The 13,099-nt window shown below is 46.7% G+C and overlaps 1 protein-coding gene across 4 annotated transcripts in view; it reads left to right on the forward strand.

Moving 5' to 3' along the window:
* Positions 1 to 12,873, forward strand: part of LRRC9 (leucine rich repeat containing 9) — a 59,950-nt gene extending 47,077 nt beyond the window's left edge. For 3 of the 4 annotated variants that reach the window (XM_078858499.1, XM_078858501.1, XM_078858500.1), the window contains exons 25-33: positions 788 to 896; positions 1,862 to 2,001; positions 2,505 to 2,641; positions 4,670 to 4,887; positions 6,971 to 7,039; positions 8,248 to 8,373; positions 8,871 to 9,114; positions 10,163 to 10,324; positions 11,241 to 12,873. In XM_078858499.1, the coding sequence (XP_078714625.1) occupies positions 788 to 896; positions 1,862 to 2,001; positions 2,505 to 2,641; positions 4,670 to 4,887; positions 6,971 to 7,039; positions 8,248 to 8,373; positions 8,871 to 9,114; positions 10,163 to 10,324; positions 11,241 to 11,383 (1,348 nt within the window). In that variant the 3' untranslated portion in view covers positions 11,384 to 12,873. Of the gene's footprint in view, positions 1 to 787; positions 897 to 1,861; positions 2,002 to 2,504; positions 2,642 to 4,669; positions 4,888 to 6,970; positions 7,040 to 8,247; positions 8,374 to 8,870; positions 9,115 to 10,113; positions 10,325 to 11,240 lie in introns of all 4 variants that reach the window. The other variant, XM_078858502.1, reaches the window with a different exon arrangement.
* Positions 12,874 to 13,099: the final 226 nt, after the last annotated feature.

Raw genomic sequence — 13,099 nt, forward strand, 5'->3', positions numbered from 1 at the left:
TGTGGCCAGGCATGTTTCTGGGCATTCTACCACCTTGTGTGCCATGTTGACCTCAATAGGTGCTCACCAACATCGCTTGTCCATTGCGGTAGGTAAGGATAATTTTGGGATCTTTGCCATTGTCGGGAAACTTTTTTTCCTTGGTCAGCGGCTTGCCACGTTGTTAGTGCAGTGTTTCCCTCTTCTATGTGGTGTTCCACAGTTGTTCTAAGTTCCTCCCATATGCAAGGTACTTGAGGTAATCGACGTAATATCTAGGCACCCAAAAGTGTTGCGAGATCTATTGTATATTTTTTGGATAGTTAAATCCCATTCTAATTATAATACACAAGTAAATCTCCAAGGTTTAATTCACTTTAGTGAAAATATTATTTAGAGTGATATCACCAGAAAAAGGGCACGTTTAACCGATGAAGTTTTCGTATTTTCACGTCTATGCAGGTGGTCTGACAAAAAAATGTGTGCACTGCACCATTGCCAATAATGACTCCCATGGGTTCAATTATTCATCGCACTTCTGCGAACACATTTGCCACATAAATGGAAAGGAGGAGAGCTCTGCAGTAAAACAAAGCATCGGACATTGCTCATTGCTGACGCTGACACCTTAATCGATGGTGGCAATCCCACATTTCGTTTGCAAGCCGATACTTGCAAACCATGCCACATTCACTCCGACATCCACGTTCCCACAACCGGCATGCTGACGTATTGCCGCACATGCATGTGCAGTTGTGTTGCGAGTTCTGTAGCTTCTGCTAATTCGTGTGCCCTTTTGTCCATGCAGGACTGTGGATCTGCTTCCTCTCAATCTCTTCGTGAACCTGCGCAATGTGAACTTGGAGCAGAACAACCTATCCTCCTTCAGCGGACTCATACACCTGTCCAACGTGCAGGTAGCCCGAGATGTCGCCACCTGCTGGTGCATTTTGTTCCTGCACGCTTGCAGCACGTTCACCATGCCCTCCTTGACCGGGGGTGGCTCATGCTTATGTTTGGGCAATGACGAATCAAGCCCTTGTGCCGTGCATCATGACAGAACATCTCTGGCAGCTGCCTTCTCTCGTAATCTCCCATCCTTAATCTCTGTGTGATGGGAGATGGCTTCATGTTCTCCGCTAGTTTTAATGTTTGAAACAGCCTTCTATTACTCATCACGGTCATTTGTTGAATAAAGTATAGCCGAATAACGTATCTTTCCACGTCACTAAATATGGTTTATTGATTTTCATTTATACTCCCTCAGCACTTCCTGTGTAATATACACCATGTCCGGTGTATGAATGTTTTTGTCTTCTCATTATTAACCCTGTTGTGACTGCACCATCTTAAACATACATTTGTATGGTTCATTAATATGTAGAGCAACACTATTTAGCACTGTCTTTGCGAGGCTGGCACATGTAGTACTGTGTATGATATATATGAAAACCTACAAAATCAATTTTGCATGTCACATATTGGTTACATTGTCATGCGGCAATATTCATACAGTAACTCATGTGTACAATTACACATTGTTCTGGATCCAAATTTCAAGTGTCATTTTGCTCAGTTAATGCGGTGGTACTCATTTCCATTCGTGAGATAACAGTGGTAATTCCAAGTTCCCATGACAAGGGCCAGTCTATCCAAATGATGACCATTGTTGACTTCCTCTAAAGTGTTACTCCATTGGCCTTGAAGGGATCATGACTGAGTGGAGCCCCTAGAGGGATGTGTATTCTCACCCTTTCGATTTTGCATCAGTCTCTGTAAACACGGTGCTACCTGGCAATGCATCCTGCCCATCCCTCCTGGTCCAGCGTCCCTCGCCTTGAGGGCCCAGCCATGCGCTCATTGCACTGCTCGCCGCTTGCAGGTGCTGAACCTGAACTACAATCAGATCGAGTCGGTGGTGCCGCGTGCCCGCCCTCCCGCCACGCTCACCGGGCGCCAGCAGCTCTACCAGAAGGTGGCCTCCAGCGGATATGGCCCGCAGAACGTCGCCAAGGCCACCAGGTGCAGCAGCAGGCCCAGTTCATTCAGGTGTACATGAACAGAATATGCAGCCGGTTAGGATGATCCCAATACAGAGATGTTTAAATTTCACACTTCGAGGAGAGGAAAATGCAGCTAAATACTGGACACACAGCTCTACATAAAGGTGTTTTGGAGTAGCCTTCAGGTAGGGATTGCTTAAATAAATAATAAATCTTCTGTGTGCAATATCCACTTTTCTGCAGTGTAAATGAATCACACACAGAAAATGTAATCGAACTACAGACAGTTTAAAATAATGCGCACATAGGTGGTCTAAATGAACCTCACACACAAGTAGTTTGAATTAACTCAGGAAGTAGGTTGCTTTAAAGAATACCCGAGCAGGGTAAAACCGCACACAGCTGTGGTTTAAACAAACTTCACTTGGAAGGTGGCCTAAGGAGACCCGTGGCAGAGGTAATCGAATTGAATACCGAGAGCACGTGCAGGCTGGCGCAGCACACACTCCATGCTGTGTGCAGGGACGCGTTGGCGTGCGAGAGCCTAGTACCCGTCATGGAGCGGCTGGAGGTGCTGCACCTCGCCTACAACCGCATCTCCAGCCTCGCTCTGCTGCAGCTGGGCCGGCTCACTGGGCTGCGCACCCTCTACCTGCAGGGTGCGTCACGCTCGCAACCAGCTCACGATCGCGAGCGCTGAGCCCACACGCCCACACGGCAACAACACACAAGGCAGTGCTGTAGCACGGGCGGTGTGGGTGGGACAGCTGCCCCGGGCACCTCTCCCGCACTGCCCAAATGGGCAGCCGAAATGTAAAGCAGATAGTGGAGCAGTAGTGGTCGGGAGGCATGAATGGGTGGGTGCGAAGATGGCACCTGTCTCGGGCGCCAATATCAAAATGTCAAGCGATAGCTCTGTAACAATGAGCTTGTGGCAGAGCAGGTGCACTTTGAAGCCAGTTAGAATGGCCAGAGCTCACTGGAAGGAGGTCACTGGCTAGGTTAGCATGGGAAATGGGTTAACACATTTTAATAAAAGCACAGCTGTACACACACACAACCGTATTTATGTTTTGGTACTTATTAATTCATAGTTTTTTAAGGAATAAGCATTTAAAGTCTAATATACTTCATAGGCAAAACCTGCAACCACGTTTGAAATTATTCTGCAAAAAAACTATATACGGTAATTAAACATCACTCGTATTATTTCTGTATATTATGACATCATTAAAACAATATTTTCGTGGGATATTTTAACATTGTTACAATTCAAAGAAAACTCATTTTGACGAACTACCCCACGTCTCCTCGATTTATGGTTGAAAAAGGGTGCACCTTGCCTTGAGCAGTTACTTTGATCTTTGCATGCAGGGGACATTAAGGATATGGGTCATAGGTGAGATCTCATTGCCAGGCTATCCGGCAACGATAGTTTCATAGAAATGGCAATAGGAGCCCAAAGCCAACCGCGGTGTTTGCTGTGTTTGAAACGACCACTGCACCCATCGGTTCATGCATCTGCATGCCGACAGCACTGATGCCCCATGGAAACGGAACACCGTGTACAGCACAGAGTGTCGCAGCGCAATCAGAGGGTGCGCTTGGTCACGTTGAAACGCGCACGAACGCAGGCTCATTAATTATGCAAGGTAGAGTGTGCCCCAGCAGAATCGTTCCCAATGCCGCCTCGGGGTGAGCACTGCTCGATGTGCACCCTGTGCGCCTGCCATTGCTTGTATGAGCATAACAATTCACTCCGGCGTCATCCGAGTTGATGTTTTTTAAGGCACTCGCTTTGTGACACCATCAAGTGCAATTGCCTTTAGAGGGAAGGGCAAATGTGCACATGTTTAAATCGATTAGCTCATGTTTCACTAGAGTCATTGCTTTTTTCTTTGTGGTATCTGTAGTACTTAAAAGATTTTGGGTGTTCGTTGGCACTCATCTGCATTTTCAGTCATGAGCTAATGGTGAAAATTCGACATTACTGTGAGACGGACCAGGCTCTCCACGGGGCAACGAGATTTTTTGACCAAGCGGCTCAATATTACCAAATGTAGCCAATCTCTAGAGGGATTATGTTAATGTATCCTCTTTGGACTTGGTAAAACTACTATTGACTTAAAGCTTTCGTGACTGCAGGAATTCATATTCTCTGGGTCTTTCGGTAAAGTCACGTAGATAGGTTAAAAAATTAAACTACGACGTTTCAATTGAAACGTCATAGTTTTTATTTTAATTTAGAATTTTTTGAACTTATCTACGTGACTTTACCAAAAGACCCAAATAATAAGACTACTATTGTTTATTTAAGTAGGTGTACCACCTTTCAGTGTGGTGTGGCAACTATAAAGATTTACACATCGATGAATATGACGAATACCATGGCATGACAGGGTAAACACACGTGGAGGTGGCATCAAAAATTCAGCCATCGAAGGGAAGACTTAAGCCAGCTGGTGGGATTCTGTAAGAGCAGACCTTGACGACGAGGTGTTAACGGTGCAACATCTGCAGGATCTGGCAGAAGGAATGCCGCAATGGCGAGATCAATGGCACGGCCATTATGACTGCTTGACCTTGTTTCATGGCTTGAATCATTTACTGCCGATTTGCATGCCAACGTTATCTGGAAATAGACATCCTTCTCTTGAATCCAACCCCGTGTGTCCCCTGCCGTGCAGGCAACGAGATCAGCCGCGTGGAGGGCCTGGAGGGCGCCGCGGCACTGCGCGAGCTTGTGCTTGATGCCAACCGCGTACGGTCCCTCGGGGAGAGCTCGTTCCTTGGGCAGGGCTCCTTGGTGGAGCTCCATCTCAGGGACAACCGGCTCCGGCAGCTGTCCAACCTCCATCCACTGTGCCGCTTGCAGCGCCTGTACTTGGACAACAACAAACTGCAGGTGGGGCAGCCCCCGCACGCAGGCAACTAGCGTTTAGCGCATAGTTCATCATCATCATCTTTGTTATTATCGTCGTCACCGTCACCATCGTCATCATCAACCGCCTTGTACGCAGACCTACTTGTGTTGCCGTGCCTGTATTCGTCTCGCCATGTGACTCGGGCTTTCTTGTATACCTGTTGTATACAAAACGTTGCCTTTTCTCTCGTACCCTGTGTGCTGCACTGTGCAGCTCATCACCCGCCATACCAAATTGATTATAGTTTATAGATCGTTATCGTTTAATTCGAAAGTCAATAACTTGCCACTCTCAGTTTTACATTGCAAGATGATTAGGTATAGAACATGAAAGGCATTCTCGTTATCACTCTGATACACTGATTCATATTGAATGAATGTGATGTACAGTAGTTATCTTGGCGATATAATAATACCCTTATTTCATTGGGGCCCTGCATTGGAATGTGCGGCCAATTCATATTTAAGGGACTGTTTAGCATTTGCAAATAAGGAGAAAACCCATATACATAAAGAGCAGCAACTTATTTATATTCATTGTTTCTTTCACGTGCGATTTTGTGAACTTTAATTGTGTAGAAGCAGCTATTCATTATTGTAGGGATTAGTTGGGAGAAATCAGGTTAAGTTTAGAAACTTGGCTGTAATGCTGCATACAATCGCTTACTATTGTGAACCACATCACAGCGTCTTCATTGTCTTCTGAAATTCCTTGCAGAAATTACCAGGCAGCTGTAGTGATAATCGACCCAATGGCTCCACATGTTCTAGTGGCAAGCACACAGACCACTAGGCTATTCAGCTGTCTCAAACATTCGAGCAAGCTGACCTCAACGCATATACACATTATATTTATGGAGAGAATTTTACAAATGTGGCATTTGCCACATGTTAATGAAAGATGGATATCATCCAAACAGGCCATAAGTTGAGGGCACTCTGGCAGCAGAATGTGGGTCAGATGAGTGCTTGAAAGCCAACTAGTGGAAGCAGCTGTGCCACATCATGGCTGTGTATGGAAAGGGGTCATTAAGCCTCGGGAACCTCACACACAGCATCACACTTCTAATGCAGCAGGTGGAGTGCATCTTCCCCAGCTCCCCATAACCATAACACGCTGGGGGTGGGGGGGGGACTTTCCTGTAATCCAGCACCCAGGAGGCAGGTTGGAGAACTGCGCTATGATGCCTCCAACCTGTTGGTTTGCAACGTAGCCAGAAATAGCAGCACAGCAAATGGATGCCTGACCCATACATGTGGATTTATGAGCACTATTTACTTTTAGTGTGTGGGGTTTTGCTGTGTACTGTACTCTAGTTTCCTTCCACAAATGAAAAGACACATTGAGGAATTGGTTAAATATCCCAGTGCAGGACTTTGCTGAAACAGTCTTCAATGCATTGAAGGTCAACAGATTATTATGGTTGTAATCCAATGCTCATGGTCGAGGATTGCTTCCTTCTGCTAGATCTTACAGGTGTTGTGTATTTCACACCCGGCTGCCAACGTCTGTTCTCACAGGAACCCATCCTGTGGCCTTAGGTCTTCCCCTTGGCCACCAACCTCTGGGTGCCACTGCAATGTTTGTCTCAGTAACCTGCCATGGTGCTGTGGATGGTAGCTGCAAGCACTCAATGAGTATCAGACACTTCTCTCCCAGTGTCTGCAGATAAAATTGGCACAACAGTACTTGTTGGCATTACATTAGTTAACTTTAAAAGCCACATACTTAAGAGCACTTGAAGTGCCAAGTGGCTCAGCAGTAGAGTGAGCGGCTCCCATTCGGAAGGTTGCATTTTAAAATCCTGGTTGGGTGTTTGGCTCAGCGCATCATTCCTTCAGGGTGGATTAGTAAAAAATTCGTGTCCTATGGATAGACTATCCCATGCCATAGGAATGTGGAATTTTTACCACTGGCTCAGGGCTATAAACAGTAGATGAGCACTGCCTTCTTTGAGCGTGAAATAATATTTGACTGTTTTGGCCTGAAATGCACCTGAGCTTGCCCATGTGTCTTGACAGAGTGCTGAGTTGCGCGATGTGTGTGTGTCTTTTTGCCTTGCAGGACATGTCTGAGCTGGAGAAGCTGAACCAGCTCCCGAGCCTCACTGAGATTACTCTCACTGGAAACCCAGTTAATGCCTCTTCCACTCATTAGGCAACAATGTTAAACAAGAACCGCACCCACCCCATGCAAATTAAAGGGATTGCAGTAATTAAGATGTGCAGCTGCAAATCGAATTATGTTGAGGTTTTTTTTTATTCAACAGTTTACATTTGTCATTTTCACGGAGAAGAGAAAAATAATGTCAATTCCACATTTCTATGGAAGTGGCCAGTGAAGCCATGGTGCGCAGTGGTTTGCGCACTAGATTATAAACCTGGCAAGCCGAGTTCAATACCCGGGCACAGCCAACCTCAGTGGTGATACCTGAACTAGTTCTAGCCCTGTGCCCCTACCTCTTCACCAACCTACACTGATTGGTGTGGTGAAGTATGGTTAAACAAGCCCCATGACTGACATGGTGTGGCGAAGCTTTCATTCCGTGGGGGATTGACAAATGGAAGCAGATTATTATAGATTGCAGGGAACAGTCTGGCCCTCTATTAGACCACGAATTTGGACTTGAACTCACAACCTGTGGACTGTGAGTCTACTGCTCTAGCCACAGCGCTGCCTGGCTGGATGAAGGTGTGTTGTAAGAGACAAGTGGGATGGGATGTTCTTGATGATTCATAGGATGCCAAAAGGAAATTAAAGTCTATGATATTTGCATATTCCCAGTGTCCATCATGACATTGACATGTTTTGAGTTCCCTTTGATGTTGAAAACATAACTCAAGGCTATTTTTACAGTCAATTTGGCAACGCTGTTTATGAAAGCATTTTAATTTGCTGTGAGTGTTTATCGAAACATCCAGTCTGTCATTGCCATCTCCATTCGCACCACCTCCTCCCCCCCTAATCTCCACACGCCCATTCATGCTCCACAGACCTTGTATAGCATAAGCAATACATGCATCATTTATTTTAGTAGAAAAAAAGTCAGTGATTTCATGCTCAAATGAGGGCAGTACTCATCTCCAGTTTACAGGGCCTCACCAGAGGTGGAAATTGCACATTCCTATGGGAAGGGCAAGTCTATCCATAGTACCACCGTTGACTTTCCAACAAAGTGGTACTTATTGTATCGACGATGGAGGGATGAAGGGCTCACTCAACCCCAAACCAGAATTTGAACTCGCAACCTTTCAATTGCAAACTGCTCGCTCCACCGGGTAACCAACTGATCCGTGATCGCGTGTCTCTGTTGCGCCGTGCGTGTATCGCGTGTGCTGCAGCTTGCGCGCCGCTGCCTCCACCGCCCGGTGCTGGTGCTGCAGACCCCGCGCCTGCTGCTCGTCGACGGGCTGCCCGTGAGCCAGGAGGAGCGCGTGCGTGCCGAGATGCAGCTGCTCGAGACACAGGCGAGTTTGCCCGCCCTCGCGAGACGCAGGTCACGGGAGCAAGCGTGCTCTACTATTCCGTGTCATTGGAGCCGGCACGATTCACTGATCGAGTCGATGAGTCGACATAAAATTGTCATCTCTACTTTTTTGTGTGATATATTACTCGGGCCCTTTTAAATATGACTGTCCTCTCCACATCCTACCTCCTGAAAGCGGGAAATCCCGAACAAGCCTCGCGAAGCGTGACGCGGTAATGATGCCAATGACGTCACCGAGCCCAGCACCATCGCCCCTTGTCCAGCGGAAGGTCACGGGCAGAGTTCCCTTCAGATACCACTTGCCACCCTTGTTAGCCATGGCCGGGAATCAAACTTAGGTGACCCGGTTCAGAAAGCAGTGCGTTAACCACTGTGGCCCACTCCACCCCTTAGACACTGTGTAAATACTCAACGCATTGCGCTGTGGTTACAACTGCAGATGTAATTCTGTTCGGCTGTGGCGATGTGTGCACACAGACCCCGGCAATGGAGGTGGTACAGCCGGGGCTGGCTCCGCTGTTCGGCCGTACGGCGCCTCTCTGGGTCACCAGCATCACAGCCACGGCAGCTGGAGGGGTCACTGGAGTGTGGCCCCTGGGGCTGGGGCCCACGATGCTGGGGCCCACGATGCATGGGGTCCTACCACAGGCGTTCCGAGGAGGGGCAGGGTCTTTCCCACTTCACACGTTCGACGACCCCGTGCTGCCCGAGCCCACGCGCTGTACGTTTGCGTCGCCAGAAGTGGGTGCTGTTGGACAGTGTGCAGCGCTGTCCTTCCTATGCGCTGCTCTGTAACAGCTAAACTATAAACTAAGCTATCTGGTAGGGCCCACTGAGCTATACAGGAATCCCTCGTCAACCGCTAACCGCGGTTTCATGTATACATGGTTTATGATTTGTATATCATTTTACCAACCGTGGCCTGGAAATTTGAGTATCCGCAGGTAAGCATCCGTTTCCACTGAATCGGATGCCATTTCATCTAAAAAAAACAGACGTATTTAATTAATATCAAGTCTTCTTTAGCATGTGAATGATGGACGTGATCAATGGTAAAAATAACCTTTTTTAAACCATTTTACTCATGTGGCTGATTGTTCTTTACAATCTTTCTGAATAATTAATACACGTCCCCCATAATAGGCGAATGATTGTAATCATTGGTGTCAAATTTGTCTCGAAGAATGATTGCGGCATCATTTGATGGTTGCGGTATTTTGTGTAAATATTTTGTACATAGGCGCGACTAATTTTGACCCAACACCGGGTCCCGCCTTGTTTGTATCAGATCTAATGTTCCGGTCGAGCCACCACTATAAGAAATTGTTCTTTGGATAAATGTAGCAGTACTCTTCCCATTCTTTTTTAAAATATTAATTTCATTGAGGCAATGTGCGGGCCCGTTACATCACGTTGTGATGCACGTACACACCGTCAACCGGTTATAAAGGCCAGAACAGCACACGAGGGGGTGGGTGGCCAGCACCACGCTCGGCCGCCTTTGTCTCCCAAGTGGCGATGTTTACACATCGCACCAGGTACTCATTCTAGGCTGAGTCGGCCTAGGGGAGGCCCAGGATAAGTCACTGGTGTTGGTAGCCGTGAGTGGGAATCGAACTCGGGTAGCCGCCGGGTTGGTCGCGCGGCACGCTCGGCACTTCACTACCGCTCCTCACAAGTGTGCGCGCACACGCACGTGTGTGCGCCTCGGTGTCTGCAGACCGGCGGCCACGCCAGCACAACGGCTTCCTGCTTCCCAACCCACGCAGCTACCACGCCGAGCTGGCCCTCAGTGAGCTGCGGCCGCTGGCGGCTCCGGTCGTGGCGGCCCAGGGTCTGCGGCGAGTGCCCTCGCCCCTACAGCACGGCGCCACAGCCGTCCGCGTGCCGCCCTTCCCTCCGCGACTGCCCTCCTCCGCGACAGGGGACAGGTGCGTGGGCAATGGTCGCACTGGTGCCTCGCAGCAAGAAGAGCCTGGGTTCCATTCCCCACTCGGGCGCCTTTGCGCGTGGAGTTTGGATGTTCTCCTGTTCTGCACGGGCTTCGTCTCGGTTCTCCGGTTTCCTCCCAGAGCTATGACGGTCGTACAATGAAATTGGAATTGGCCAAACATCCCAACGCTGAGAAATTACCTGAAAACAACTCAATTGCGATTACACAAAGCAACATCGCCGCCTACAGCGGAAAAACCTGGCAGAACCCTCCAGAAAAGGATTGTTGAAACTCAGTGAGGCTTTCATGGGAAACACCATTCAAACTGTAAAGGCAGACATCAATGCTTTCATGTGTTCAGCGAGATTTTAAACTTTTTCCAAGCAACGTTGAAAGTAATAATGAGTTGGCTGTCTGCCAGTCACACAGGAGCACAATAACGCTGGCAGAGATGATTGAACATGAACAAACTTGAGCACTGTATATATTTGTGTTGCTCTGAGGGACTTTCCCTATAGATAAGCGTCTAAATTGACCAAAGGTTTCATGGCCCAAAGCTTGGCGATCAAAACCAGCGCTAAAATGCTTCTCCTCGGCATCTACATCCTGGCAGCCGGAATGCCTCCTGACGAAGTCGTTGAGCATCGCGCCATCCTGTGACGTCGCACACAGTGTGATGTAATCGTGTTGTCCGGCTTGGATCGTCATGTCATTATTGACGATTGAATACTTCCGAGAAAAAAAGATGTTGGAAAGTGTTTTAGAATCCATGCAAATGAATTTTTGTTTGTTTAAAAAAAGTACATTTGAAATTCCACACGGTACATGGCAAGATCTTTTTTGAATAAAATCTCACTCGTGTCTTTCTCACAGAAATGTAAAGCTCTCTTGTTTCCCCCCCCCCCCCCCCCCAGGTCTTCTGGGAGTGCCATGCCAAGGAAGACACTGTGAAGCCAGTGCAGTGTACCGGGTCAACACTCACACCCTTCAATACCACCTCTGCCCCTATGGGGTCACAGTACGCAAGAGTTACATCGAAATCTTGATTTGCATCTAAATGTTTGTCATTCGTTATTCCTTCACTTAGTTTACGTTTTTGTGTTTTTATTCTATGCACTGATCTACATACGCGGGAATGTGAATGCACCGATTTGATTTGCTGTAGTCTTTAGGTTTTTTTTACTGGCACTGGTAACAGTGAATATCGAATGTATTGGCTTAGAAGGAAAGTGCGCGTAAACTGCCGTGTCGGACTGGAAGCATGATACGCAGCGCACACCGAGGTCAGTCATTCTGCCGCACAGCATTACAGGGAAATCTCACAATACTAATGTAAGCCTAACATATGCAGCCCCATTGGGCCACCAGGCTTAAAAAATCCTATACTTGTAGCATAAACCTAAACAGGGCCACACTTATTCAGTGTTGTCTCCTTAAGCTCAGATGCTTATTCTGTTTCTACCTTTATCCCAGTTGTTGGCGAATATCATCACATGCCCGGGGAGGGCATGCGTGTTGCGCCACATTGTTGTATGCAGTCATGAAGGCCGTCTATTTTCCCCACGAGCTAGTGGTAGAAGATGCACAAACTTCACAAAAGCACAATGTTAAGCATGTTTACTGCTGGGTGTCGAAGTGCAAGTGTACGATTTGTAGATGTTGAGAACAAAAAATGATGGGATTTTCTCTTCGTAAAACATGGCAGTATTCAATTGTACATAATTATAACAAAGCATTATAAACTGGCACTTGGCCTGGGCAGGATGTAGTGCACTGACTTGCCAGCCAGGAACAAGTGCTCCAAGCATGATCGCATTTCTGCAGGGGAGTTTGTAAACTGCTTGAAGTATGATGAACAATTAACAGATGCTTATTCTGCTTCAATTTTCTTTCACTACATCCGAGCGAAAACTCAATAAAAGCAGCTTTTGTTACATCACTCTGCACATGTGCATTGTCACAGCGTTCTTACTGACAGTTGTGCTCACAAGTTCCAACTTTAGAGTGGAAAATACTGCCTTTTTACTGTGCCCTGATCGTCGCATTGAAAGTACATTCAGGTTATAGCAACACGCTGATTCAAGGAGCTATTTTGAGCATCACTACGCCACGTTTTTTTTCAGAATGATGGGCCAAATACATAAAATCAAAACAATGTTTTTACTGTCAGCCACTGCGAAGATCAGTGACAATATCTGAACTGATCACGGCCACCTTCACCAACCTGCACTGACCAGCAGTGAATTATGGTTAATCAACCTACATGATCGCATCTCCGATTAGCAGGGTTGGCTACATGCTGTGTGAAAGAAGTTCAATAAACAGTGTGGGGAGGCCTTCATCCAGCAATGGATTGACAAGAGGGTTTTATTAAAAATATATATATAAATTCTATCACGGTAACATCTGTATACTGTCAACATTAAATAGTACGTACATACATACACGCCACCAGGGCAAATATAGATTTCAGAATTTAAGCATCCATAAGGGTAAAAAATCATGAACGAGCAAATTTTTACAAACCTTATATCTCGTAACTTACCATTTGATCATACAAATACTTCATAACTTACCATTCATATTGTAAGACAATTTATATTGAAAAGAATATATTTGATACTGTACAGGATTGAAATAAAAACGCTGACAAATAAAATGAAGAGTGTACTGTACTGTAAAATATATTCACACTCACTAGTGCAGTGTCATCTGTGCATTCATAAGGTTGCATTGCCCACCAAACACCATCGCGCCGTAACATGGTGCATTG

This window comes from Lampetra fluviatilis, chromosome 7, assembly GCF_964198595.1.
Source record: "Lampetra fluviatilis chromosome 7, kcLamFluv1.1, whole genome shotgun sequence".
Lineage (NCBI taxonomy): Eukaryota > Metazoa > Chordata > Hyperoartia > Petromyzontiformes > Petromyzontidae > Lampetra > Lampetra fluviatilis.